This window comes from Giraffa tippelskirchi, chromosome 9, assembly GCF_054371585.1.
Source record: "Giraffa tippelskirchi isolate mGirTip1 chromosome 9, T2T-mGirTip1v1.2.pri, whole genome shotgun sequence".
Classification (NCBI taxonomy): Eukaryota; Metazoa; Chordata; class Mammalia; order Artiodactyla; family Giraffidae; genus Giraffa; species Giraffa tippelskirchi.
Window position 1 is genome coordinate 54,356,992 of NC_137283.1, and position 27,619 is coordinate 54,384,610.

The following is a 27,619-nucleotide window of genomic DNA, read 5'->3' on the forward strand; positions in this document are numbered from 1 at the left end:
CTCCACACGGAGGAAACAGGTTGCAAGTGTCAGACATTTTTCCTCTCTCTCTTAAGCGGCAGGAGGAAACAAACTACTACTGTTATATTTTTTTCCCCTTCTCTATACAAATTTAAAAAGGTTTCTCTTAAAATTCTGTGTTGCCATGACACCTGGTTCCACCTGAACTTCACTTTTCTCAAACCTTGAGCTAACCAGTGCATTTTTCTTACGGAAATATTTGTCTTAAGCTATGTTAACGTACTATGTATTTTTTTTTTTAATAAATTTATTTATTTTAGTTGGGGGCTAATTACTTTACAATATTGTAGTAGTTTTTGCCATACATTGACATGAATCAGCCATGGGTTTACATGTGTTCCCCATCCTGAACCCCCCTCCCACCTCCCTCCCCATCCCATCCCTCTGGGTCATCCCATTGCCCCAGCCCTGAGCATTTGTCTCATGCATCGAACATGGAATGGTGTTCTGTTTCACATATGATAATATACATGTTTCAATGCTATTGTCCCAGAACGTCCCACGCTCACCTTCTCCCTCAGAGTCCGTAAGACTGTTCTATGCATCTTTGTCTCTTATTCTGTCTCGCATATAGGGTTATCGTTAACCATCTTTCAAATTCCATATATATGCATTAGTGTACTGTATTGGTGTTTTTCTCTCTGGCTTACTTCACTCTGTATAATGGGCTCCAGTTTCATCCATCTCAATAGAACCGATTCAAATGTATTTTTTAATGGCTGAGTAATATTCCATTGTGTATATGTACCACAGCTTCCTTATCCATTCGTCTGCTGATGGACATCTAGGTTGCTTCCATGTCCTGGCTATTGTAAACAGTGCTGCGATAAACATTGGGGTACACGCGTCTCTTTCAATTCTGGTTTCCTCGGTGTGTATGCCCAGCAGTGGGATTGCTGGGTCATATGGCATTTCTCCAAAGAAGACATACAGATGGCTAACAAACACATGAAAAGATGCTCAACATCACTCATTATTAGAGAAATGCAAATCAAAACCACAATGAGGTACCATTTCACACCAGTCAGAATGGCTGCTATCCAAAAGTCTACAAGCAATAAATGCTGGAGAGGGTGTGGAGAAAAGGGAACCCTCTTACACTGTTGGTGGGAATGCAAACTAGTACAGCCACTATGGAGAACAGTGTGGAGATTGCTTTAAAAACTGGGAATAGAACTGTACTATGTATTTACCCTAGACTGTCTGCAAGTCAGTTCCACCTAAAGACTCAGAACCAACTTGACAAACCAGTATGTTTTACTCATACATTGTTCTCCTAATCTATGTTAATGAAACTGTATATTTGCTTGGAAATCGGCCTTTCTTCAAGATTCATGTCAATGGTTTTATGGCCCAGAGATGAGATGACTCACCTGGTGCCAATGTTATCTCAAAACACCTGTGGGTGAAGGGCCTGGTGCCATTCTCTCAGTTTGAGACATTTCCTTTCTCTAATTAGCAGACTGCTAGTAGCTATATAACATCCAGCTAAAGACTAGCAGGGGGGCACTCTTTCTGCCCCCTTCTGATGTCTATGTCAGAAGCTTTCTCTATCTCTTTTATACTTTAATAAACCTTTATTATACAAAAGCTCTGAGCAATCAAGCCTTGTTACTGGCCCCAGATTGAATTCTTCTCTGGAGGCCAAGAATCCCGGTGTCTTATGTGGTTCAGCAACAACCTTTCAAAGGTGTAATTTGCAAATTAAGCTGAATGAATAAATGAAAAATAAATTGTTAGGAAAACAGTTGTAGGGTAGAGTGTGAACAGAACAAGGAAACACTGTGCTGCAGAGCACTGGTTGTTTCCACTTCGGTGAATGAGTTCCATTTTTTAGAGAAGGATGGATTTTGAACAGAGCGGGAAAACTGGCCACACACATACCCGCAAGGCAAGCATCCACTTGATAACCTCCCATCACATTTTTATGTAACAGACACCAGAGTAGATTCACTAAGTGCGAAGGTCTGTGCTGGGTAGGGACATAAAGATGAAAAGGCTCTGTGGGGACCCTCACAGGAAAGAGAAAAGTATAAACAATCATGAAAAAGAATGGAAGGGGTAACGTGTGGGGACAAGGTGCCCAACACTGCAGTGAAGAGTCTAGAGGGTCCCCTGCAACCCTGGCCACAGCTGAGGTCAGAGGGTAGGGCAGGCACCAAACTTGGTGTTCAGGGGTGGTGGGGCCCAGGTCCCATCCCAGCATCTCCATCAGGATTGTGGGCCTGTGGACATCGCAGGGAAGCTCCACGTCAAGAGCTCAGGCTATGTCAAGCCCTGCCTTTTCCCTTTTCCTGCAGATGTCCTGGTCTCTGTACCTGTTCCCTCATCTCTTTAGAATGGGTCAGTTATGATTATTATGTCAATATATGAAATAGTTTACATGGAGTCTGGCTTATAGAAGCACTGCATTAATGTGGCCCATAGGGATGGTCCGAGTGGAGATCTCAGATTGTTGAGAGGGTCACAAAACTAATGCATTTTAGGGACTTTCCTGTCAGACCAGTGGCTCAGACTCCACCCTCCCATTACAGGGGGCCCAGTTTCGATTCCTGGTCAGGTCACTAGATTCCACATCCCACAGTGAAGTTCCAGCACAGCCAAATAGTTTTTAAAAAAATAATAATGCATTTCAGTAAGGATGGTATCTTATACAAAGTAAGCCCTCAAGTGTTTGGGTTTTTTCTAACTTTTTATTGAAACAATATTTGCCCCCCAAAATTGATTTAACCATTTTTAAAGGGCACAATTCAATGGTTTTTAGTACATTCACAGTGTGCAACCATCATCACTAACTGCAGGATATTTTCATCTCCCCAGCAAGAAACCCCTTACCTGTTACTTAGTCTCTTGTATAGTTTCTTTTTATTTTTAACTGCTCCAGGAGACGTTTCTCCTGGTATAAGCACTGCAGCAAAGGGCCCCAAGCGCCAGCCTGCCACAGCAGCATGTGTCAGCACTTCCTTCCTTTCTAACGACTAATATTCCATTGTTTGAATAAGACCACCTCTTGCCTAGCCAATGGGCAGGTCAAATTTTGGACTGGCCAAAAAGTTCCTTCGGGTTTCTCCCTCCGATCACATGGAAATATCCGAGCGACCTTTTGGCCAGCCCAATGTTTATGACTACTACTCCATTTCTCAGGTTCTATCATTCCAAAGCATAGCACCGTGTACTTCGGGGACCAAGCATACCAAAAACACTGCCTCTATTCGTCCAGGATTCACTAGGGGTCTATCTGGAGGAGGGAGGACGTGTTCTAAACACGTGGAGACCTGCTGAAGTTCCTACGAGTTAGGGGGAAACCAGGGATTTATTACTCCAGATTGAGGGGCCACCGGGCCAATCTAAGAAATTCAATGGGGTTTTGTTTGTTTGTTTGTTTGCGGAGCCAGAGGCGCTGCACCGTTTGCTCGCGGTCCCTCCCAGGACCCTTGCAGGGAGCTAGGCTGTCTCTCCGGGCCCGCCACGTGGCGGCGCCCAGCCAATCAGCGCGGGGCGTCCGTAGTCCTGGCAACAGTTGCGTCCAAGCTCCACAGGTCTCGCGTTTCTTGCAAACTTGGTTGTTACTGCTTTTCAAGAACCCTGTACTCCCGCGCAAGCAAACACACACACGCACGCACGTGCGCGCGCTCTTCAGCGCCGGCTTCCAGCGCCGCGACCATGGACGACTCTAATGAAGAGTACCAGGCTGCGTTGCGGTCGCTGCTCCGTAAGCTTACCCTAAGCTCCCGGGAATCGACGCCACCGCCAGGAAGCCCTCGACCCCCTAGTGGACGTGTGCAAGCGGAGTGAGGGCTAGGACAGGGACGGGTATCTCATTGTGCCGTCCCTTCTCTGGGTGCGCGGTTGCCAGGGAGTCGGGGGCAGGTCATGCGTGTTTCTCAGATTTCCGGGCCAGGGCTGGGTGAGCCGGCCGAGTCGCCTTGGTTTGGAACCAGAGGCCCAACCCACGTGCCCGGGGAAAGGTGTCCAGGCCCTATGACTGTCCCTACTTCCTCACCAGACTTTAGTACATTCAGTACTGGAGAAGCGGCATGGAAAAGAACATCAGTCTTCAAACTTTGCACAATAGCCTGCTGTCCTTGAGCAGCACCACAACTTTAGAGGTGAATGACAGATACATGGAAAATCCCAGAAGAAGGGATGAATACTGGGTCCAAGGGTGACACCCAGGAGTAAGAGATCTGCTAAGTGCAGAGGAGGCGGGGAGACGGGGAATGCTTCCACGGTCCTGGAAGAGATCTTCACAGGGAGTCCTCCAAGCCGGAAGGAGGAGGAAAGGCCTTCAGACCAGGGGAAGAGCATACATAGAGGCCCAGAGACATAGTGTCTTCAGAAAACTGCTCAGAGTTTAAGTGCTGCTGGAGATGAGGGGTGAGAGGGGTCAGAAGGGATAAGATCCCGAGAGATCTTGGGAGCCAGGAGATGGAGAAGCTACTGAGAATAACGGGATCAGATTGGGAGCATCAGCAAATGCAGAAATGAATTGGCAGACTCAGAATGTTGGGAGTGGGGAGCTGTCCCAAATGCCCCAGCCAAAGAACCCAGGAGGCTAGGGAAAGGCGCCAGGCAAGAGGGGACTTCGGGGACTTGGGGGCTGATTAGATAGGGGACTTGAGAAGAGCAATCAAGGATGACACTCAAGTTGGTAGCCAGGTTGACCTGGCAGATGGAGGTGCTTTCTACAGAGATAAGGAACCTCCCGCAAGAGTAGACAGGGACATGGAGATAAGTTCAGTCTTGGTTGAGTTTGAGATCTTTGTCAGCCATACAAGTTGAGGTGCTTTAGGAGCAACTGTAGGTAGAATGCTAAATCGCTTCTGTCATGTCCGACTCGGCGACTCTATGGACTGTAGCCCACCAGGTTCTTCTGTCTATGGGATTCTCCAGGCAAGAATACTGGAGTGGGTTGCCATTTTCTTCTCACTGTATGTATAGTCAGAGCTAATTCCAAGTCATAAATATTGGTATGAGAGTCCTCTGCATATGGAGGGCCACAGAAATGAGAGTGGAGGAGATTGTTTGGAAAAAAAACAAGAGCACCCAAGTGGAAACCTGGAAGCCATCGACTTTTTAGTAGTGGATAAGAAAACAGAGGCCCAAGAATAAGTGGTCAGAGAGGTAGGATGGAATTCAGGGAGAGATTTGTAAAAAGCTGGTTGGATGAATGACTACATTCTCAGTCGAACCCAGCGTCTTGTCGTCAAAGAAATAATACATGGGTTGTTGAGAAGTGCTTACTTCTGTCCACATTAATGTATACATAGTCTAATTATTTTCTGACTATGAAAGGAACACATGAATCGTAAAGAGACTTAACAGCTGTACTGACTGTTCACTTTGTGCCAGGCTGGGTACCGGGGATACACAGGAAGTAAGACACAGTTCTTACCGTTGAGAGACTCACAGGCTGTTGGGAAAAAGTATCGGCATCAAGAAAAATATGGTAAATGCTATGAGGGGGCTAAGCTTGGGGGCTCTGGGACCCAGAGGGGCAGGAGGGAGGGGTTGGGATGCTTCTGGGGACAGGTGATGCCTGAGCTGAGCCTCTGAGGCCAAGGAGGGAGTGACCAAGTGAGCAGGGGAGAGGAAAGTGCATTCCAGAGACAGAAAGTGGGGCAGGGGCAGAAGGGGGTACCTTGGAACCACAGGTTAGCTTGGGAACCAATACAAGGGGAGGAAGCAGGGATGAGGAGGAGGCACTGGAGAGATTAGGGGGGTTGGCGGGAGGGGGGGTGCAACCGGTGGGGTCATGTTAAGGAGATTAAACTTTATCCTGGAAGCAGCTGGGAGTAACAGAAAGGTTTTAAGCAGGAGAGTTTTCACTGTAGCAGGAAAATGATGTAGCAGATGACAAGATTTTTTTTTATAATAATGCTCTGTTCCTTCTGAATTTTACAACATTCCCACACCTGTTATTCATTTGCTCTTCATAACAGTTTTGGAAGGTTGCTAGAGCAGAGTTTATATCATTTTAGTAAAAGAATTGAGACTCAGTGGGATTAGGTCACAGCCTGGGGTAATATCAAGAAATGGCTAAGAGCTGAGCTCTGGGGCCAGGCAAGCCAAAGCTCATGTCCCACCTCTGCTACTAATTGACTGTGTGTCCTCTGGCCTCTCTGAGCTCACTGTCTTAATCTGTAAAATGGGTATAATCATGGTGCCAACCTCTTAGATCCATCCACTTGTAATTCACTCACTTACCAAAGTGAAGAGGAACTAAAGAGCCTTCTGATGAAGGTGAAAGAGGAGAGTGAAAAAGCTGGCTTAAAACTCAACATTCAAAAAACTGAGATCATGGCATCCGGTCCCATCACTTCATGGCAAATAGATGGGGAAACAATGGAAACAGGTGACAGACTTTATTTTGGGGGGCTCCAAAATCACTGCAGATGGTGAGTGCAGCCATGAAATTAAAAGATGCTTGCTCCTTGGAAGAAAAGTTATGACTAACCTAGACAGCATATTAAAAAGCAGAGACGTTACTTTGCCAACAAAGGCCCATCTAGTCAAAGCTATGGTTTTTCCAGTAGTCATGTATGGATGTGAGAGCTAGACCATAAAGAAGGCTTAGCACTGAAGAATTGGTGCTTTTGACCTGTGGCATTGGAGAAGACTCTTGAGAGTCCCTTGGACTGCAGGAAGATCAAACCGGTCTGTCCTAAAGGAAATGAACCCCAAATATCCATTGGAGGGACTGATGCTGAAGCTGAAGCTCCAATAATTTGGCCACCTGATGCGAAGAGCTGACTCATTGGAAAAGACCCTGATACTGGGAAAGATTGAAGACAAGAGTAGAAGGGGATGACTGAGGACAAGGTGCTTGGATGGTATCACCAACTCAATGGACATGAGTTTGAGCAAGCTCTGGGAGATGGTGAAGGACATGGAAGCCTGGTGTGCTGCAGTCTATGGGGTCACAGAGAGTTGGACACGCCTGAGCGACTGAGTAACAACAACCAAATATCTACTGATTTCCCAGTGTATGTTGGCACTGTGGAGACGCTGGGACTCCAGCAGGGAACAAGAGACATGAGATCCTGGTTCACAGTGTATTGGAAAAGATAAACATCAACCAAGGGCTTCCCTGGTGGCTCAGCGGTAAATAATTTGCCTGCTAGTGTAGGAGACTTGAGTTTGATCCCTGGATCAGGAAGACCCCATGGAGGAGCAAATGGCAACCCGCTCTAGTATTTTTGCCTGGGAAATCCCATGGACAGAGGAGCCTGGCGGGCAACAGTCCATGGAGGGCAGGGGGGTCACAAAGAGTTGGACATGACTGAGCACGTGTGAGCATTATGAATAAACTGAACGGATTCTAAGCATCTCTACCACACAGTAAGGCAGGTACCATCATTATCCCCATTTTACAGATGAAGAGATTGAGACCCAGAAAGAATAAGAGATCATGCTACCCATAAGCAGCTGGGCTAGGACTCAGGCCAGAGCACTCTGGCTGCAAAGCCTCTGCTCTTTCCAGCACTAGGCTGCCTCAGATGTTCAGACCATCAGAATGGCATTTTAAAAAGATCATTCTGATTGCCAATGAGTAAGGTGCAGACAGAGTTGGGTGGAGTAAGATTAGAACCTAAGACGGTTCCATGAGAAAGCACAGAAATCCCTTAGCACAGTGCCTGCCGCGGCGAGTGCCCAGTTGCATTAGATGTAAATATTTTCACCATCATCGCAAGGCAACAATGAAGTCAGGCCTGGAAGCCAGGCACTCTGACACACAGCCCGGTGCTGAAGCATTTCTCCTTCCTGATTCCTTTGGTCTTCGTCCTGATAGAAACTCACCTTCTAACCCTCTTCCCCCAAGGGTTCTGCCAGTCAAAGTCCTTGTTTGACGATGAAAATGCCAGCAAGGAGCCCATGTTCAACCCTGAAGCGGTCATCGCCCACTGCTTCAAGCAGTTCAAGCAGGAGGACTTCCACCTGCCCACGAGCCGCCGGCGGGTCATCATCTTGCCGCAGAAGGAGGCTCCGAGGCCCGACCGTCCCACGCCCCAACCCCAGACTCCCCCGGAGCCCACCCCCAGCCCCAAAGCCCCGGAAGTCAGGGACATCCAAGAACAGCGGAAGGACCTGAGGGCGTGGCTCAGACAGAGGCTGAAGATGCGGAAGGACCTGGAATCGTTTGGCAACGTCGAGAGGTGGCTGCAGAACAAGGCCAGTCTCACGCTGTCCGAGGCCAAGGTCTTACGTGATATCCACAAGGAGCAGCACGTGGCTCGGCTGCCGAGCCAGCTAGCCATGAGCAGGGACACCACGGTGAGCAGCCCTGTTTGCCAGGTGCAGACACTTTGGGTGTTAGGGGCTTGCTGTTACTCATTCCCTCAGATCAGGAAGGGTGCAGATCTTTCACCCTAACCCCCACCATCCCCACTCCCAGTCCAGGGGAGTCCTGGGACAGAAGTCCTGAAAAGGAGGTGTTATGTGATCTCTTGTTGGGCTTCCCTGTTGGCTCAGACAGTAAAGAAGCTGCCTGCAATGCAGGAGACCCAGGTTCCATCCCTGGGTCAGGAAGATCCCCTGCAGAAGGGAAGGGCACCCCATTCCTGTATTCTTGTCTGGAGAATCCTATAGACAGAGGAGCCTGATGGGCTACAGTCTGTGGGGTCGCAAAGAGTCAGTTGCGACTGAGCACATACACCACACACACACACACACACACACACACACACACACACACACGTACACACACACCCCGCCATGTGTTCACAGGGCTATTGTGAAGATCACAGTTGTGAGACTGGAAGAAAATATTTTATAAGAAAATCTTACAAACCTTTTCTTTTCTAAGAAAGTCTTTTAAAACATTTGTATATGAATTTGTGTATATTATACTTATTGTTCCTTCTATAAATATGAAGACAAGCTCGGTGAGGCCATACATTGTCCAAGCCCATAGGGATAGTAACTGGCAGTCAGTAGCCAGAGCTCTCATCTTCCAAATGCATCCAACACAGACACTTGAAAATTCTCCCAGTTCAGGCAAAGCTGGCATAAGATGTCAGATAACTTGGGTTTAAACCCAGCTCAGCTACTTCCTAGCCATATGATCTGGGCTTCAGTTTCCTCAGCTGTCAAGTGGGGATAACCATTGTGCCTGCTTCCCATGGTTGCTCCAACATCCAAATGGATTAATATATATAGGGTGCCTGGGACATGCTGAGCGTATAGTGAGCCCTCGTTCAATGTTTGTCATTTTTATTATTATTGCAGAATTATCGGTTTCATTTGGGTTAGCCCCCAAACTTCAGAGTCAGTCCTTGGTGTAATCATAGTCAAAACCCAAATTTCATGGTTCTCACACACCCTTTCCTGCCAGCAGCACAGCCTGTAGGTATAAGCATAGGACTTGGGTTAGAAATCCACTGCTTACTTGCTGTGTGACCCTGGGCAAGTCACTTCGCCTCTCTGAGCCTGTTTCTTCATTTTAAAAAGGGAAGCTAATACCTAATATCGAATTCACGGCATCCTTCTTTTCCATTCAGCAAACAATTCCTGCCTGGCTGCACAGGACTGGGGGCTTTGTTCAGTATAAGCATAGGAGGCGGAGAATGTAGCTGAGTAAGACGTGGTCTTGCTCCCAGGGTGTTCACATGTTAGTGGGGGAGGCAGACGCAAGAGATTAATGACTCTGCAGTTGACTCCAGGTCACTAATAGACTCCAGGCTGCTGAGGAGCTATAAGCTAGGGAATAGAAAGGCCTTTTGTAAACTGTCAAGTGCTGCGCCACACTAAAGGAACAGTATTCCTAAGTAGTTTACCCTGCTATCTTTGTGGGGGGACCCCACGGATACCAACATCTGAAGACGCTTGAGACCCTCATATAAAAGGGCAGAGTATTTGCGTATAACCCACGAGCATCCTCCCTTAACATTTGAATCATCTCTGGATGACTTACAATACCTAATATAATGTAAAGGTCATGTGAATAATTATAAATATAATGTTAAGTATGACATAAATAGTTGACGGCCATGACAAATTGAAGCTTTACTGTTTGGAGCTTTCTGGAGTTTTTAAATCCGTGGATGTGGAGTCCATGGACATGGAGGGTTGACTGTATTCCCGTTCACCTGGAAATGGTGGAGCAGTAGGATTCTGACAGGTAGAGAAGGGAGAGGTATTCCAGGCGGGAGGCCCCGGGGGGGCAGAGGCCCCAGGCAGCTTCAGGCAGGGGCTCATATTTTGATGCAGTGAGACCCCAGTGGTATTATAATAGTGACTGGTCTGACAGGAGAGATGGGGGTAAGAATGAAGTTCTAGTTCTCATTTTGTCCAAACCTCCTGGACCTGATGAGAACTTGGAGGCTCAGAGAAGCCAAGCATCCCAGGCCTCCCGTGGCAGGACAAGCCTGTCGGAAGCCCGTGCCCTTTGCCCACCACCCTGTTGTCTGGGTGGCGTGGCTCGGCCTCTGTCTTTCCTGTTTCTAAATCTGGGGACCCAGCTCCATGGTGTCTCCTGAATGCTCCCCTCTGCCCCCTCTCTTGCCTCTTTCAGAAGAAAAGCCAGCGACTCTCCCGCCGGCAGGTGCCCCAGCTCCGACTGCCCAAACCCCCTGCCCTGTCGACCTTGTACTCCCACCTGCACTGCCGCAAGATCAAGATCCTGGAGCTGTTTCACAAGGTGGACCGGGGCGAGCACCAGATCTCCAGGGAGGAGTTCATCGTGGCTCTCAAGGCGGTAAGCGCCTCCCCTGCCCCTGCTGGCTTGAGGCGGGGTGGGGGTGCCCAGGCACCTCCACAGCCTCGCTGTGCTGTGCCCAGGTCCTGCTCTGACTATCACCCTTATTACTTGTAAAGCCGGATTGGAATATGTGGCTTAACTATCAGACCCCTAAGGCCACCTTGCCCCAGTGTGACCTTGAAAGGCCCTACCTGAGTGGAAAGTCTGTAGAGCCAGCCTTGTAACCAGCCTTCTGCTTAGGGAATCACTGTCTTGCCAGTGAGACCCCAGAACTGAGCACAAAGACAGCTGGATCTTCAGTCCTGCCTCTAGAACCTTCTAGAACTTCTGGAACCATCAGTGGCATGTGACTCACATAGGGGTATTCTTAAAACGCAGCTTCTGTCCCAGTACCTCTGTGTGGGGGTCCCAAGATACTGCCTTCTCTTTTTGAGGGGAAGAGGCACCACGCAGCTTGTGGGATCTTAGTTCCCTGACCGGGGATCAAACCTGGGCCCCCAGCAGTGGAAGCAAGGAGTCCTAACTGCTGGACCCCTGGGGTAGCCCCCTCAGGATGCTGCATGCTGACAAGCTCCCAGGGATGCCCATGGTGCGGGTCCTCGGACCACACCTTGATGTGGTATTCAAAAATTCAATTTAACTATACATAAATAAAACTAGAACTCCAGTTCCTCAGGCACAGCGGCCACAGTTGGAGTGCTCAGCAGTCGCTCCACTGTTGGACCCCTCAGATACAGCACCTTCCCATCATCACAGAAAGTCCTGTTGGTCTAGCAGAGCTCTGCTAGCTATGCAACAGGAGTTGAATCCAACTGGTCTCCTGTTTTTTTATCAATAAAGTTTTATTGGAACACAGCTACATGCATTTGTCTATGCATCGTCATGGCTGCTCTCATGCCAGGAGGACAGAGTTGAGTAGCGATGACAGAGACCCATGGCTCCCAGGGCTTAAAATACTTACCATCTGGCCCTTTCTAGAAAAAGTTTGCTCACTCCTCTCTGGGTGACTTAAGCTTTTATATATTTTGAATACATGATACCTTTAAAAAAACTTTAGGAAAGAGGGGAAACGCTACATCTTTTTCAGTCTTAAATCACCAGCAGTTTTCATGCTCTCACTTTATGCCACGTAATTATCTGAATGACATTTCCAAGCATTTAAAACAACAAAAAATAAAGGGCCTTTAATTAATGTCACCAAAAAAATCAAACGCTAAATCCTTTAGCACCAGGTGAGTTCTGATCTTCTTTTTTTTTAAATTTTGACTGCACTGAGTCTTAGTTACTGCATGGGAACTCTTAGTGAGATGTGGGATCTGGTTTCCTGACCAGGGATCGAACCCAGGCCCCCTGCATTGAAAGCATGGTGTCTCAGCCACTACACCACCAGGGAAGTCCCTGAGTTCTGATCGTCTTTAAGTAAAGCTCAGCGAATAGCATCTACAGTGTAAAGAAGCTGACAAAGTTACATTTCCTTTCAAAATGTGTTTTCTTGAATATTCAGTATCTCTGGCAAGCATTATATTTCTCCGAAGTTGCCCGCCATCGTTAAGAGTCCCGGGCATCAGATTGCTGACTCTATTTTACTTCAGTTAAGGGAGGCCTCTGTGTCCCTCACGGACAAGGATGACAGATGTGAGATCCTCCTTCCAGTCCCGCACAGGAAGGATGAGATTGGAATGGAGTGGAGAGGGAGGCCAGAGGAAGAAGTAACAGCCCCTGCAAAGATGGGGACATGTCTGGACTAGGGTTTGCAAGGAGGGATGGGAGCTGTTCAGGCAGAAAGTGGGAAATGCCTGAGTCAAGGCACAGGATGAGAATGTGCAGAGCCCCCGGGAGAGGCTCCGAGCTCCTTCTCAGGGACCTTGGGTGTGAGAGCTGGGAGGGGCTGAGGATGAAACTAGCCGGGGAAGTGGGGCCAGGCTGGCAAGGCCTTGGCCATCCTAGCAGGATGTCTGGAGCCAGGCTGCCCGCCTGGGGGCTTCTCTTGTCTCCTCAGATTGGAGCCCCTCTGAAAAACCTGGAGGTGGAGGATATTGTGATCTACCTCGGCTCTCTGGGGAAGCACAGCAGCATCACGGTGGATAACCTGGCCAGCACCTACAAGCAGTGGTCTTTGGCTCAGCAGCAAAGCACCCTGACCACTGCAACAGAGGGTACGGATCCGCCTCTGCCCCTCCCCGTGCAGGGAGGAAGCTGATGCTCCGAGAGGCTGACCACCTGGCCACAAGTCTCAAATCTAGAAGGCGGCAGGGCCAGGATCTCATTTCTGCCTGGGGCCGCAGAGGCCTGAAGCAGGCCTGGGAAAGCAGGATGCTGGAGGATGGGAACGGCGGCGACAGGAAGGCTGGGGCCGGGTGCGGGAGAGGGAGGAGAAGGCCACAGAGGAGCCAGAAGAAGGGACCCCTTCAAGGAGCCCGCTCGGCGACACTGGTTAACTGCCTGATGGGCTCCGTGGCCGGGCACCCTCTCAGCTCCTCCTTCCTCCGCCTCTTCCCTCCCCCCTAGATTACAGATCATCCAAGGACGGCGGCTCCACACAGAGTCCATCCCCGAAGCAGAAGGCGAATGTATCCCCAGAGGCTCCCAAGATGGACCTGCTGACGGTGCCTGTGGTCGACACGGAGATGGAGGCGCGGCCCATGACGCTGGAGGAGATGGAAGATGTGGGCAAGCACTACCGAGACAGGAAGCGGCAGAACAAGGTGCCCCCACCGACAGGGGAGGAACGGGGCTTGGGGACCGGGCAGGCTGGGCCCATCTGCCCCACGTGCCCCACCTGGCTGCAGGAGTTCTGGGGCAGTGGCTTCCTTCCCTCCCCGCTCCCTCTTCTGCGTGTATGAACACCACCTGCCTCCCAAGGTTTCTGATGAGTTGATATGATGTTTCTGAAAGTACCGAGTTCCCTTCCTCCAACTGTTGAATCGTGACTGAATCCTGAGACCAGGACTGCATGTTCATCACAGCTGGAATCCAAGAACCTGGCCTGGGGCCTGGCACTGCATAGGCACTCTAGAAACACATGTTGAGTGAAGGAAGGGAGAACTGATTGTCTGAATTAATTCACCCGATAAATATTTATTGAGAGCCTGTGATGTGTTAGGCACTGTTCTAGGTGCTTCCCTGGTGGCTCAGATGGTAACGAATCTGCCTGCAATGCAGGAGACCCAGGTTCAATCCCAGAGTTCTCCAGGAAGATCCCCTGGAGAACGGGAATGGCAACCACTCCAGAATTCTTGCTGGGAAAATTCCACGGACAGAGGAGCCTGGTGGGCTACAGTCCGTGGGGTCGCAAAGAGTTGGACAGGACTGAAGCGACTTAGCACACACACACGGGGCCTTCTGTATGTGTATACAGTCACGTGTGCACTTCTGTGGAAGGAGCTGTGCACACAGAATCTTGTGCATGGACCATTCACATGTTATGCAGGGGTCACCTCGACCATGGGTGATTTTTTCCTCCCGAGTTGCTGACATCAGCACCTGCATTCACGGGACCTGGGAGGAGAGGTAGCTGAGGCTCCATGTATGCCTTGGGCCCAGAGGAAGGCGAGGAGGAGTGAGTGCCCGCCTCTGCTCTCCACGCAGCTGGCCGTCTCCTCCATCCAGTACACGGAGCGGTGCCGCCTGGTGCGCAGCGGGGACAAGCACTTTGATGAGCACTGCCTGCCGACCACCATCCATGGGGAGATGGAGGGCATCCTCAACAGGTCCCGCGTGGACACGTTCCTGGTCTACCTGCGGTGCTGGAAGGTCTGCGAGGCCCACGGCCTCCCGCTAACCGAGGACATCCTCATGAGAGGTACGGGCCCCCGGGGGCCGCTGGAAAGGTGCCAAGGGGGCCCCCGAGCCGGGGCCAGGGTGGCAGCCACCTGAGGCTTGTCCTTCCCCAGCCTACGGGCACCCAACCACACTGCCATGCCGAGGTGGAGACGCTGGGGAGAACGGGGTCTGGGGGCGGTGAAGAACAGCCCCACCTGGTTCACTTTTATTTATTTTGGGCTGTGCTCGGTCTGTGTTGCCACGTGGGCTTTTTCTCTCGTTGCAGGGAGTGGGGGCTGCACTCTGGTGGCAGTGCCCAGGCTTCTCTTTGCGGTGGGTTCTCTCGGCACAGGCTCAGTAGTTGGTGCATGGGCTTAGTTGCTCCGCAGCATGTGGGATCCTCCCAGACCAGAGATCAAACCTGTTGTCCCCTGCATTGGCAGGCAGATTCCTGTCCACTGCACCACCAGGGAAGTCCCCTGGTTCGCTGTGAGAGGGGATTTTACAGCCCTGCAGGGCCCACACGCTCCTTAGCCCCAGAGTCCAGGTTCCCCAGCCTAGGGAAGGGAGCACCAGGACTGGAGTTCCAGGTGAGGGAGCCAAAGGTGGGCCAGGAGGAACAGTCCCGAATGAGCACCGACCACTGTGTCGAGGTGGGAAATACATTGGTGTTATAGTGAGTGAATCTGTGCATGTGATGTTTCCTAAAAAACGGAACTTGAAGACCTCAAAAGGCAGTTGTAAGGTGAAATAATGTAGTTATATCATAATTATTTGTATTCATATTTATTGACAATAAGAGCCATTTCCTTAAGCAGATAAAACTGTTGTAGGATCAGGGAAAAGATGGTTAAAGAATGAGACTTGCAGACAACGCATTGTTTCATTTAATATTTACGTCTAATTTTTTTTTACAAATATGCTTTTGTCCTTGGGAATTGTGATTGCATGATAGAGGGAAACTATTTTGTTATTCCTAAGTATGAATTAGTTTGCTTATTAGAATAGGCAATTTCAGACGGGAAGCCTGGCTGGGAGAGGTAACCACTACGACACATGGAGTGTTCCAAACCCACTCGTCTCAGCCAGGCCTGTTTCCCCGTGCTTCTGCCACACGGAGGGAAGATTGCACTTGGAGACAGGTTCTGCGGAAGCCCTTCGCCCTCTGCTCAGCCCACAGGTCTCAACCCTGAGCTCTCCCACTGGTCCCGCCCTCTGCTTGGGTCAAGACCTGTGTTTTCATGTATCCAAGCAGATCTGAACCCTCCACTCCTGGGTGGACTGTGTGCTTCTGAGACACGGGGCAGAGGAGTGGCCCCATATGCCCCTGATGACCATGTAATGATGCTGGCATCCCACATTTATGAACGTACGTATTTAACAGGCCGGTCGCTGCTGCACTGGAGGGCAGAGGTTTTCCCGTAGGAGCCTTGCAGGAAGGAGCTGTGGCTGTACTGGGGTGTGGTTTTCTGAGAAAGGGACACATGGAGAGTGCCGTGACTTCCCTGAGAACAGGAGTTAACAGTCACTGTTGGTTGTTTCCAATATTTCCCCTGGGAGGGGAAACAAACGCTCAGTGTAGAGGACCTTGGGTCTTGTATTAGTTTGGTAGAAGTGCTGTAACAAAACACCACAGACTGGGGGCTTACACAGCAGAAAGGTATTTTCTCACCATCCTGGAGGCTGGAAAGTCCAAGATCAAGGTGCTGGCCGGGTTCATGTCCTCTGAGATTGCTCTCTGTGGCCTCCAGATAGTCACCGTCTGGCTGTCCATTCACACGGTCGTTTCTATGCACACATGCGTGCCTGCTGTCTCTCTGTGCCCAGATTTCCTCTGCTAAGGACACCAGTCAGACTGGATTCAGGCCTTCCTTAGTGGTTTCATTTTAGCTTTATCACCTCTTGAAAGGCCTCATCTCCAAATACAAATTCTAGGGGTCAGGGCTTCAATATATGAATTTGTGGGGATACAAGTCAGGCCATAACAGGTCTATACAGGAGGAAGTGGCCAACGGCCTTCAGGAACGCAGGCCAACCAGCCTAAATGGTCACTGTCTCCCGCACACGCCGCACGCCCCTCACTTGGGCAGCCGCTTGCTGCCATCTGGGCTGGGAGGGCAGAGATACAGCAGGTGACCTCACAGCTCTTGACCCTGACTTTTCACGAAATCATCCTTCCTCCCTCCTTCCTCGGGGAGCCTCATGCTTCCAGATAACCTGGGCTTGGCGAGCGGTGGGGCTGCATGTGTTCTAAAACACAGCCAGGATTCCCAGGCACACGACTGCTCCTGTGGGCTAGGTCTCGCCACTGGACGTGCCGGCTGGTCTGTCTCCACCAGAGGATGGAGGCTTTACTGATTCTCTCCACCACTGGCTTTTGCTGACTCCTGGGCCCGCACACAGCTGAGCTTCACCTGTCTGCAGGATCCCTCACTCATGGGCACATAGGAGCATCTGTGGGTGGGCTTCCTTTTGCTTCTGACTGGTCCAAGTGGAAAAGACGCTAGTCCATCTCTGGCCACCATCTGTTGGCTGTCCTTATGACAGAGACCAGAAGCATAAACACTGGCACTTCCAGGTCTGTGCCTGAGGCTAGAGCTTGGTGGGCTCAGACCCCAGGCCTCAAGCTCATGGGCCAGACTTCTAGAACATCGAGGCATTTCCCCTCCCCACTGAATATAGCTTTATTGTTCTGCTCTCTCTAATTTTATAGATAAATCTTGCTCATTTACATTTTTGAAAACAAAACAAAAAATCCCCCAGCCTGAGTTGATCACCAATAATATTTAATGATTGTCCTGTCACAAATCTTTTTATTTATTTGCTATTCACATGGATTAGTTCTCTAAGTCATTTTTTTAAAAGTCCTATAGGTATATACGTTAAAAATGTAGTATAAAAAATCATGTAAACCTTTTAAAAATGTTGATGTTGCCCATCTCCCCCCTCCCTCTGCCGTCTCACCTGTGCAATCTCTGCCCTCCACCCAAATAACCAACATTAAAAATCTGGGACTTCCCTGGTGGTCCATCTCCCACTGCAAGGGGCCTGGGTTTGACCCCCTGGTTGGGGAACTAGATCCCACATGCTGCAACTAGAGATTGAAATTCCCTGGCAACTAAGACCTGGTGCAGCCAAATAAATAAATATTAATAATAATGAAAAAAAATCTTGGACTTCCCTGGCGGTCCAGTTGTTAAGACACTGAGCTTCCAAAGCAAGGGGCCTGGGTTCCATCCCTGGTCAGAGAACTAAGATACCACAAGCCTCTCAGCCAAAACAGATAATGTAAAGAAATAAATTTGTGTTGGGCATTCTAAGGAGGGGGCATTCTAAGCAATAAACTGTAGTTGATTCACCAACTAAAAAACAACAACAACAAAAACCCCCTAAAAAAAAATTAATAACCTGGAGAGTAAACCTCCATCACTGTATCCAGAACATGAGATGCTGGGGTGAGCCCTGCTTAGTAGTTGCAGGAGGTGGGGCTCCCCAGTGCTTCTTCTGCATGAGAAAACCCACCATCCACAGAGTCTAAGTTAATCCAGTGAAGTCTTGGGTGAGGCCTCCCTTCCTCCTTCAGGGACTCCTGACCAGGCCGCCCCTGCAGAGCAGGGTGTGGGGCCCGGCTCCCTCCTAACTGCCCCCAGGCCTTGGGTCCACCGCTGCCCTGGTTCTGAACAGGCGCCCTCATCTCTGGTCCCCTGAGTGGTGGTAGCCTGCCAGCCCCGCTTCCCGACAGACAGCGTGCTGGCAGGACGCACTCACCACCATCGGGGAGGCTGGGAAAGGGCTTGGGGACCTGCTGCACTACTTTTGCAACTTGCTGTGAACCTACCATCATTTAAAAATAAAAAGTAAAGGGACTTCCCTGGAGGCTTAAGGCTTCCAGTGCAGGGAACTGTGGGGTTCGATCTCTGGTCGGGGAACTAAGATCCCCTGTGCCCTTGGAGACCAAAAAATAAATAAATTAAGTAAAAAAAAATGTATATAAGAAAAATCTTTTCGAACAAGAATGTGAATTTGTCTTTTAAAATAGCCCCCCTCGGCCCCAAAGGCTGGGGTTGGGGAGGGGTCTTGGGCTGACAGGCCATGTTTCTCTTCCTGCTCACAGCCCTGATGTACCCGGGGGACAAGATCATTTTCCTGAAGGACCAGGTGCGCCCGATCCGGCAGCCGGGAGGCTACTACTCAGACTTCAAGCCCTTCAGTACGAACCTGGCCCTGCTCCGGCCCCTGGGCGTTCCCGTGCCTGTGGCTCAGAAGCCTGACAAGCTGAGTGTCAGCGCCTCTTCCCCCACCCTGCGCTCCTGCCCACTGATGCCCCATGGCTGGGGGGTGGTGGGCAGTTACGGGGAGGTCACGGGCCGGTGTCTGTGTCCTTACCCGGTATGTCCAGCCCACCTGATACCCACGGACTGGCCGCGTGTCCCCCCGGCACGTGTCTCCCCAGCCTCCTTGCCTCACCCCCATGCAGCTGCCCTCCTGACTACATCCTACGTGACCTTAAGGTCTCTGGAAAAGGTTAAAAAGAAGGACTTCTTAGAGAAACCATGGAGGCCTCTTCACGAATCGTGGGCTGGGTGTAGGGCCCCTGCCAAGGACAGTGGTGGCAACCGCTCTTCTGCCTTCTCTAGCAAAAGGTGGGCTTGCACACTCCTGCCCGGAGAAAAGAACTCTGCCCTGGGGCCTCCCCCGACCCTCAGATCAGCCCAAGTTTCTCTAAGAGAATGTCCTCCTTTGTCAGGAGGTGACCGGTGAGCAGGCTACCAGCCAGCTCCGGTGGGGACTGCAGAGTGGAGGGAGGGAGGGGAGAAGGGCAGCTGACCAGATACCATGACGGGGGAGGAGGAGGACCTGCCCACACCGTCCATCGCTGCCAGATGCCTGCTCGGGTGGTCTGGCTAGACAGCCGGGGTGGGAAGCAGTGGAGCCGAGTGGAAATCTGACAGACTGGGGGTCAAATGGACAGTTACCTCGCTCACTGAACCTCAGCATGTTCATCTGTAAAATGGGCCTAACAGCTCTACCACACACACAGTGAGGACCCTTAGCACCTGAGCACTGATTGTCATAGCCTATCCCTTCAGGCCATTCTTGAGTGTAGGAGTGGGCTTCGCCTGCAGGTGGTTCTGACCACAGTCCTGGCGGGGAAGAACTCAGCCTGAGCCAGGCAGCTGGTCACCTAAAGAGTCCTCTCTGATCCCCTGGTGATCCCCTGCGTGGCTGCCACCAATTCCTGAACCATGAGCCGCGAGGAGCTGAGAAAGTAACTTTTGTCCTGCTCAGATAGGCCCCAATTATAAAGGATAGAGGCCCCCCGAGGCCAGATGCAGGCTTGCTGGGAAAGAGTGCTGTGGCGATTAAGTGACGTCTACCAGGCCCCAGGTTTGGGGCGTTAGCTTTTACCACCCTTGTCCTCAAGGCGGGATTCAGCTCTGGAGGGCAAGTGGGAGTCGGCACAAAAAGGATTCAGATGACTGAGCATGTCTCGTAATGGCTTGAGAGGTCTCCATGCTGGGGAACGAGAAACCTGAGGCCCCACAAGGGGACTGACCTGCCCCAAGTCGCCCAGCCATCCAGGCTAGGACCCCAGGGCTGCCATCCTGTCTACCTCCCCAGTAGGGGCCCAGAGGTCCAGACACTCCAGTCCACTGTGTGTCCCAGTGGAGCATGCTGGACAGAGTCAGGGCCCCGCCCAGGGAGAAGAAGTTCTCTTTCCAGGGCTCTGGTCTGGACTCAGAGGCGGGCCCCCGTCACCCTGACCTACTTACTCCCTGAGGCCCCACTGACCTGGATTTCCTGTCTCCTGAGAAGATACCTCTCTCTCTCTTGTCCACCAGGAAAATGCCGAAGAAAATCAAGAAAATCAATTTTAAGGAATTTGAGGAATTCATCAGGTCTGTAGTGATCATCTAACTCTGGCGGGGGGTAGGGGGAGGAAGGGACCTGGGACTCGAGTATGGCAGGGTACCTGGGACCCAGCATCCGGGACTCAGTGCCCAGGAGCTGAGGATCTGTAAAATGACCCTTAAGAGTGCCAGGGGCTTCCCTGGTGGCTCAGCAGTAAAGAATCCACCTGCAGTGCAGGAGCCTCAGGAGATGTGCGTTCGATCCCTGGGTCAGGAAGATCTTCTGCAGAAGGGCTTGGCAACCCACCCACTCCAGTATTCTTGCCCAGAGAATCCCATGGACAGAGGAGCCTGGCAAGCTACAGGCCATGGGGTCGCAGAGAGTCGGACACAACTGAAGAGACTTAGCACACATGCACGCACCAGCGTGCCAGGCAGACACTGCTCTCCACTTGTTAATTCACGTAAATCCTCTCCACAACCCTATGAAGTTTCTCTTAGCATTCCCATTTCACAGAAGAGGAAACTGCCGTACAGGAAGGTTGACTACCTTGCTCCAAGTCACGGATCTATTAAGTGGTGGAGCAGAGATTTGGACCCAGGTGTGCTGACTCCAGCGGCTGCCCTCTGAACAGCACGTGAAAATGCCTCTACAGAACAGCTGGTGTGCGTGTTAAGAGTCTGGATTTAGAGGCAGCCGACTGGCGGTCAAGCCTGCCCCCCGCCACTTGCCAGCTGGGTGGCCTTGGGGAAATGACTTCGCCTCTCTAGGCCTCTGGGTCCTCGCTGGTGAGGCAGACAGGACAGCAGAGTACTAGAGTGCTTAGCACAGTGCTGCACCTCCACTCTGCTCACAGCGGCAGGCTCAGCTGGGAAGGAGCCCCAGCTTCCCCCTGTCTCCATGACGACTGTCTCTGTCTTCTCCTTCCCCAGGAAGCTGAAGAAGAAGAAGCCCAGCAGTCCGCAGCTAACCCATCCCAACTTCTTCTGGCCAGGTCACCTCCTGGACAAGCTGCGGCTGTACCTGCCCACTGTGACTGTGGACCAGAGCCTGGCCATCTTCAGCTGTGTCCGACACTGGCCCCACGTCTACTCGGCCACCTACCACCCCGACCGCTGGTGGCCCATTAAGGACATGAATTACATGACCTGCGCCTATTACAATGCCCACAAAATCTATGACATCAACTAGAGTGGCCCAGGTGTCGCCAGACCTAGCCATCCTGGGGCCAGGCACCAGTGCAGCTGGCAGCCCAGAGCCGTAGATGCAGGGAGGACGTCAAAGAGCCAGACAAGAGAAGACGTTTCAGTGGGAAGGCCTGGTCCAGCTGTCTCCAGACAAAGCGTTTTAGTGTCTCAGAGGGTAGATGTGTCCTGGGAAAGATGTGGTTTTTGAGTGTCTCCCTCTCCTGACCTCTGTCCTGTTGAAATAAAACCGGGTTGGGGTTTTCCTCATTTCACCTGTGATTCAGCTGATGTAATTTCCAGACTCAGGAGCTGTGGCCAGAGGGGTGTTGGAAAGCTGGGGTCCAGGGTCTGGGGAAAACAGCAGGCACATTTCCTGGGGTGTTGACGGGGATGCTGGCATGACCTCTCCAGCCTCTCATCCCCAACCTCAATGCCCACCAGGAAGCAGCAGGCAGTGTGGGTACCCCTGTGCCCTCCTCTTGAAATAAGCAGCAGCATGTCCCTCATCCCCTCCAAGACGGAGCCCCTTTGGGTCACTACTTCCAAAACTCTTGGGCCTTTCGCAACTGCAAGCATACTCTCTGGTTCATGAGCCCTTCCCCTGACTCACCCATCTGACCCCATCAAGACCTTTTCCATCACGACACACACCCTGTGGGCTGCTGTTAGCTCAGTGCCTCTGTGCTGGGCATCCCAGCTGACTCCTACGGCCGCAGGACAGACAGGATTCCTGAGGTGCGGTGCTGCCAGCGATGTGATTTTGGACAAGACATTCCCTTCACAACTCCCATCTCATGTCTCCGGGTCTCCTCACACTCCCCCTCCACAGTCAGAATCTCACCAAGGAGTTGTCAACACTCCCTTCCCTTCTCACCCATCACACAGTCAACAACACAAATCAATCCATCTCGGCTTCCGTGTCTGTCTGGCTGTGTAACTACCAAAATCACTGATGACAAGACATCCGTATTGTGCTCAGGTCTTGGAATCAAGGGCCGTTTTCTCTTCTCTTGAAATTTGATTTTCACATTAATGTTAAAAACAAAAGCTGAAATTAAACAAACCAAGAACAATGAATAACCAGACCGTCATGGTTAGAAGTGTGGATTTGTGTGTGTGTGTATGTGAAATCTCCAAACTTCACTCCATACATATGTAAAATGAGGAAATTAATAGAAGTACCTCATGGAACTGTGCGAAACCCACCGAATGAGTGTTTTAACAGTCTCATTGCTGTTTATAAACTCACCTGAGAGAATTATTAGGAAGTCTATGTTTTGCTCTCTCCTGGCCACTAAGAGGCGCACTTCGGAAGAAGAAACGCGGGCGGAAATAATCTAAAAATTGGATTATCCTCCGGAGGGACGGCTTCAATTCCTGGCGGAAGTGAATGCCTCCTCACCAGGTCTTAGAAGCTCCAAAAAGAATTTCAAATCTTTATGAGGCCCCAACTGAAGGCATGAAAATTTTTAGTGCTACTCGTAGATATTAATAACTAGGAAAACACAGGCAGCCTCGGCTTTTTTTCAGTATTATTTCTCTGACGTGTCTTTAGTATCTTTGAAGGGCTAAACGCCGGAAGTGCTTGCCTTTTCTCTGTCAGGATGCGAAGTGACGTCCCATCAGCCCCCGCGCGACACCTTCCTCTCTCTTCCTCGGCGCTGCCTACGGAGGTGGCAGCCATCTCTGAGTCGGTGAGTGTTAATCGTTGGCCATCCGCGTCTCTGCGGTCTGCCTCTAGCCCCTTCGCCGCCTGTCGGGAAAACTCGTCCTTCCGAGCAGTCGTCTCGGGGGGCATTGCCCTTCTTGGTTGGCTGGAGCGCGTACAGGAGCAGAACGAAGCGGCCCGGCGGGTGATGGAGGTTCGCTTCCCAGGGCCGCTTGTCCTCCAACGGAGGCCTCCTGGAGTCAGTCAGAGCTGCAGACAGCTTGTTTGAGCCCTGGGGGCGCAGGGCGCTGTTTGGGGCCAGACTATACGGGGGTCCTGGGGGGCTGTGGAGCGACTGGGAGGGTTGCGGCCTGGTTGCCCTGGCTCGAGTCCTCGGATCACCTCGCTCAGCCCTGTCTGCTCACTTTAATTTGTCTATTTCCACTGTTCGGTGCTCCTCCTCCAGTTTCTGGCCCTGGGGTTGCTGCTGTGGCGGGACCGCCAAAAAAGCCGAGCTGCGAGTCGAATAGTGTAATTCAACCGAAATTCTGGTAGCGGGTCAGGATCTCTGGGAATGTGAAACTGCGTCTTGACCTTCGAGGATGCCCCCTTCGGCGGCATTTTTTCTTGGCTTCTGACTGTGCAGGGTGACCCCTTAACCTCCCAGGATCGCATCTGGAGAATAGCTTGTATTCTGCCAGCTTCGGAGTCGGGAGGGAAAGCAAGCCTGGCAGAGGTACCCATTCCATTCCCAGTTTGCTCAGTATCTGGTGATTGGAAGACACTCTGCAACAAGAGTTCAAGCCCCCGGGCAGGGCGAGAAGGCCTCTCCCAAGAAGTCTTTGACGTGGTCTCTTGCCTCTTTCTTGAAGGCATTATGGCCGCCCTCAGGCCCCTCGTGAAGCCTAAGATCGTCAAAAAGAGGACCAAGAAGTTCATCCGGCATCAGTCAGACCGATATGTCAAAATCAAGGTATGTGGCCCAGGATAGAAATGTGTGTTGGGTGAAGATAGATGGTTCCTAAACAGGCTGTTGGGTTTCTGAGCTTTGCTAGATGACCGGTCTCTGGCTGGTGGCAGGGCTGTCTAGAATCCCAGGTGTCCCTACCTCACTGTCACTCAGTCTTTTGATGTGTGAATTGAAATTTAAGTGACACGGGGCATGGGCCTGTTTTGATGACAATATGAGGGAGAGATTATAATAACTGCATAGGTGAGAAAACTTAGGTGCCGAGTGTGATGTTGAAAGCCAGGCCCCTTATCTTTATACACAGGCCCCTCACAGTTCATGGGTATGTAGTCTGCTTTTCCTTTGCTTGGAAGGAGTGTGACTGTGGGTGTGTATTTGGGCTGGTCAAATGTAGGAGCTCCTATGAAATCTTGTTACCCAAAGACTAGAGTTTGGCACATTTCCTTTTCATCTGGCCCCCTTTTTTCTCCTGAAGGCAGAGTTGGCGTCTTCACAGACACTAACCATGTGTTTTCTTTCAGCGGAACTGGCGGAAACCCAGAGGCATTGACAACAGGGTACGCAGAAGATTCAAGGGCCAGATCTTGATGCCCAACATTGGTTACGGGAGCAACAAGAAAACCAAGCACATGCTGCCCAGCGGTTTCCGGAAGTTCCTGGTCCACAACGTCAAGGAGCTTGAGGTGCTGCTGATGTGCAACAAGTGAGTTGGGTCTCACCTCTGGGTTCAGGTGTCAGAAGCCAGCCTGTAAGATCGGTTTGGGCAGGCAACTCTAGACCTTCTAGAATGCATTTGGAGGAGTCCTGTGTCCTCAGGAGCTTGAAGGATACTTGTTGGGGACTCCAGACTGTTTCCTTTGTTGGGGGGCAGTGAGGGAGGTTGATCCTAAAAGTGTAGAGGCCTGGGACCTGAAAAGAGGTAATGGCTTTGCTTGGCACTGCAGTTCCTGCAGCATCCTCTGGCAGGGGTTTTCAGAACATTACTTACATGGGAGGAAGGGCAGGGATGAAATAGATCCCCAGATCCAAGGGATCCTTGGTGGTGTGGCCACAGGAATCTTCAGAAGGCTACAGGAGTAGAGTTGGCTGCCTCATTTGGGGCCCTGATGTGAAGTGGAGAAGGGAGAGGCCGCAGGCAGAGGACAGCACGTGTTCTGAGGAATTTAGACACTTGGGGAGCTCTGTGTGTAAATGACCTATGGTCTGCTTAGGGCAGTGGGATGAGAAAAGTTTTTTCATGGGTGATTCAGACACAATTTTAATCTGGATTGGGGGAAATGGTATTTTTTGGTTAAGCGGAGGAGAGTTTGTTTTCTTCCTCTACCCTTAGTAATTGTGGGCACAAGTAATAAACAACGAGTATTCTCAACTTACTGTTGAGTTTCTCTAGGTCAGGAATTTAGCCAGGCATTAAAATGCTGGAAGTATTTTAGAAAGGATGGGCTTAGGAATTAATGTTGGATGCCCAAACCACACGGAGTTAGCAGGTTGGTAGAGAACTGTGACAGAATGGTGCAATTTAATACCTTTTGTGTAGCAAAGATTGCTATGCATATGTCACCAGTTGCCATAAAGGTAAGTGTTTTTTGTGGGTTTTTTTTTGTTTATTTTCTATTTTTTAACTTTACAATATTGTATTTGTTTTGCCATACAAGTGTTTTTTTAATAGTACTTTGGCAGTTTGTTATCAACAGCCACAGAAATACTCTGAATCTAAGCACAAATTCCATTTCTGGACATTTATCTTTAAATAATTGAAACTTAAGTTGATCATTGCAGTAACTGAACACATCACTGGTGAAGGTGGGGGTATAAGCACCAGGTGGAATGTTGTGCCTGCATTAAAAACCGTGGTCATGTATGGAAGATGCCCAAGCAGAGAGGAAAGTATTTTAAATATGTGCACTGTGATCATGATTATTAAATACACATAGATGCAGACCTGGGTGTTTTTTTTTTAAGATGGAAACTGTGATACAACTTAAGTCTCCTTTAAGATACTGGCATGAGTAGACTTTAAAACAAAGCAGTTCTCTGTCTGGATTGGTTTGTCTCTTACTGTGAAGCTATTTTCCTGCATAGTTCTTAACTCTGCCTGCTGCCTTTAGAGTGCTGAAGTTCCTCCAGGGATAGTGTCTTGTCTTAATCCACTGTGAATGGCTTCATAAGGCATTTCCTTGCTGAAATGTGCTCATGAGACCAATTTGGTGACAACCTGGGGTGGGATGTGGCTGTGAAGGAATGAATAGACCAGTAGCTGGCGAGTGCTCAGGAATTGTTGAGTATTGTCATTTACTGGGTGAGTCTAGACATTGTTACTTTTCAACTTGAATTTTGTCTGCAGCAAACAAACAGTGTTTATGGTCTGGGCCAGGGAGCCCTTGGCTTAATCAGACTGTTGGATTTTGGTTGTTAGTTGCTTTGCAGAAAGTTTACCTAAACTTTTCATTGGCAAGGCCAAGCTCCCTGAGACTGCCTTGAGCTGGGCAGGTTGGCCCAGAGGACTGAGGGAGAACCTTCAGAGGGCTGAGCCATCCTGGCCTGTGTGTGACTTGGGACTTCACTTCCACCTCGTGGGCCTTGGTTTCCTTGTCTGTAAAATGGAGGTGATGCCTGAGTTACAAGGCCGCTGGGGTGAGGGGGTCATTACCAGGAACACTTAGGAGCTTGCTACTAGTACCATGGAATTATGGGAGTCTGCAGCCCCTGCTTTCAGTGCTGTGGCTTGAAAAGCAAAGGAACCAAAGCTCTTGCCCTCCCACTGGAACACAGTGTGCCTTCCAGGCAGGCCTCCTTACCCATGTACTGATTGTCTCTTCCAGATCTTACTGTGCTGAGATTGCTCACAACGTCTCCTCCAAGAACCGCAAGGCCATTGTGGAAAGAGCAGCCCAGCTGGCCATCAGAATCACCAATCCCAATGCCAGACTGCGCAGTGAGGAAAATGAATAGACAGTTCGTGTGCACATTTTGTTTGTGGTAATAAAAGCATAAAACCTGACCATCTGGCATCTCCCCCTTGGTTCTTAGTCTTCGGTATGGCAACTTGCCACAGATTGGTCTTCTGCCTGTTCGTACTCTCTGGAACCTTCTGTTTGGAAGGGGTGTTTGTAAAGGACCTGTGATCCTTCGCAGGGCACACACCTCAAGTGCTCAGACCAGGGTAGGTTCTGAGACCCAGATGGAAGGACTTTGGACTTGGAGCAGGTAGTCATTTTTAGCCTCACTTTGTAAAGTTAGAATAGAAGTAACCCCGTGCGGTTCTTACTAAGACTGAGGACAAACAGGTGTCCCTTTTCAACCGTAGCCATAGATCTCAGGTAACAATAGTTAGAGTTCAGCTGTTTATGAATTTTTATGAACCATTTTTCCAACACATGGTTTAAGCAGCACAGGTCACGTGGGATGTGGCACTCTGGCACAAGATTGGGTTTAAATCTCCTAGTTCTAATAGATGGGCGTCTCAGATTGACTGGGTC

General features: G+C 50.4%; 2 protein-coding genes, 1 long non-coding RNA gene and 1 other non-coding gene across 29 annotated transcripts; 3 read left to right on the top strand and 1 right to left on the bottom strand.

Moving 5' to 3' along the window:
- Positions 1–3,539: 3,539 nt before the first annotated feature.
- Positions 3,540–21,789, top strand: EFCAB12 (EF-hand calcium binding domain 12). 26 transcript variants are annotated; one of them, XM_081526318.1, is made up of 12 exons: positions 3,593–3,733; positions 4,028–4,130; positions 5,374–5,470; positions 7,844–8,295; positions 10,535–10,717; positions 12,720–12,876; positions 13,229–13,425; positions 14,309–14,522; positions 18,597–18,692; positions 18,960–19,125; positions 20,326–20,382; positions 21,268–21,789. In XM_081526318.1, the coding sequence occupies exons 2-12, from the start codon at positions 4,059–4,061 to the stop codon at positions 21,524–21,526; spliced, it is 1,950 nt and encodes a 649-aa protein (XP_081382444.1). In that variant the 5' UTR covers positions 3,593–3,733; positions 4,028–4,058; the 3' UTR covers positions 21,527–21,789. The 26 variants fall into 26 exon arrangements, 24 of the variants coding, with proteins under 24 accessions (XP_081382435.1, XP_081382438.1, XP_081382448.1 ...); XM_081526308.1 differs by having other exon boundaries at positions 3,629–3,733; positions 18,597–19,125; XM_081526320.1 differs by lacking the exon at positions 18,960–19,125 and having other exon boundaries at positions 3,663–3,834; positions 18,597–18,756.
- On the bottom strand, positions 10,007–11,029 carry LOC145520268 (uncharacterized). The gene is made up of 2 exons (XR_014064358.1): positions 10,912–11,029; positions 10,007–10,263 (listed from the first exon to the last, which is right to left on the bottom strand). It is a non-coding gene; the product is annotated as an uncharacterized LOC145520268 (long non-coding RNA).
- A 1,381-nt stretch (positions 21,790–23,170) lies between the features above and the next one.
- On the top strand, positions 23,171–27,141 carry RPL32 (ribosomal protein L32). Its single transcript, XM_081526350.1, has 4 exons — positions 23,171–23,216; positions 24,043–24,143; positions 24,662–24,843; positions 26,963–27,141. Exons 2-4 carry the CDS (start codon positions 24,048–24,050, stop codon positions 27,090–27,092), a joined length of 408 nt encoding a protein of 135 aa, XP_081382476.1. The 5' UTR covers positions 23,171–23,216; positions 24,043–24,047; the 3' UTR covers positions 27,093–27,141.
- LOC145522122 (small nucleolar RNA SNORA7) lies at positions 23,828–23,967 on the top strand. The gene has a single exon (XR_014065934.1). It is a non-coding gene; the product is annotated as a small nucleolar RNA SNORA7 (small nucleolar RNA).
- Positions 27,142–27,619: the final 478 nt, after the last annotated feature.

Excerpts from the sequence above, each read along its gene's own strand:
- EFCAB12 (XM_081526306.1), top strand. The coding sequence starts at position 4,059 with ATGGAAAAGAACATCAGTCTTCAAACTTTGCACAATAGCCTGCTGTCC. Across the intron at positions 10,718-12,719 it reads TCATCGTGGCTCTCAAGGCG|ATTGGAGCCCCTCTGAAAAA; the intron begins GTAAGCGCCTCC and ends TTGTCTCCTCAG. Across the intron at positions 13,426-14,308 it reads ACAGGAAGCGGCAGAACAAG|CTGGCCGTCTCCTCCATCCA; the intron begins GTGCCCCCACCG and ends CTCTCCACGCAG.
- RPL32 (XM_081526350.1), top strand. The coding sequence starts at position 24,048 with ATGGCCGCCCTCAGGCCCCTCGTGAAGCCTAAGATCGTCAAAAAGAGG. Across the intron at positions 24,144-24,661 it reads ACCGATATGTCAAAATCAAG|CGGAACTGGCGGAAACCCAG; the intron begins GTATGTGGCCCA and ends GTTTTCTTTCAG. Across the intron at positions 24,844-26,962 it reads GTGCTGCTGATGTGCAACAA|ATCTTACTGTGCTGAGATTG; the intron begins GTGAGTTGGGTC and ends TGTCTCTTCCAG.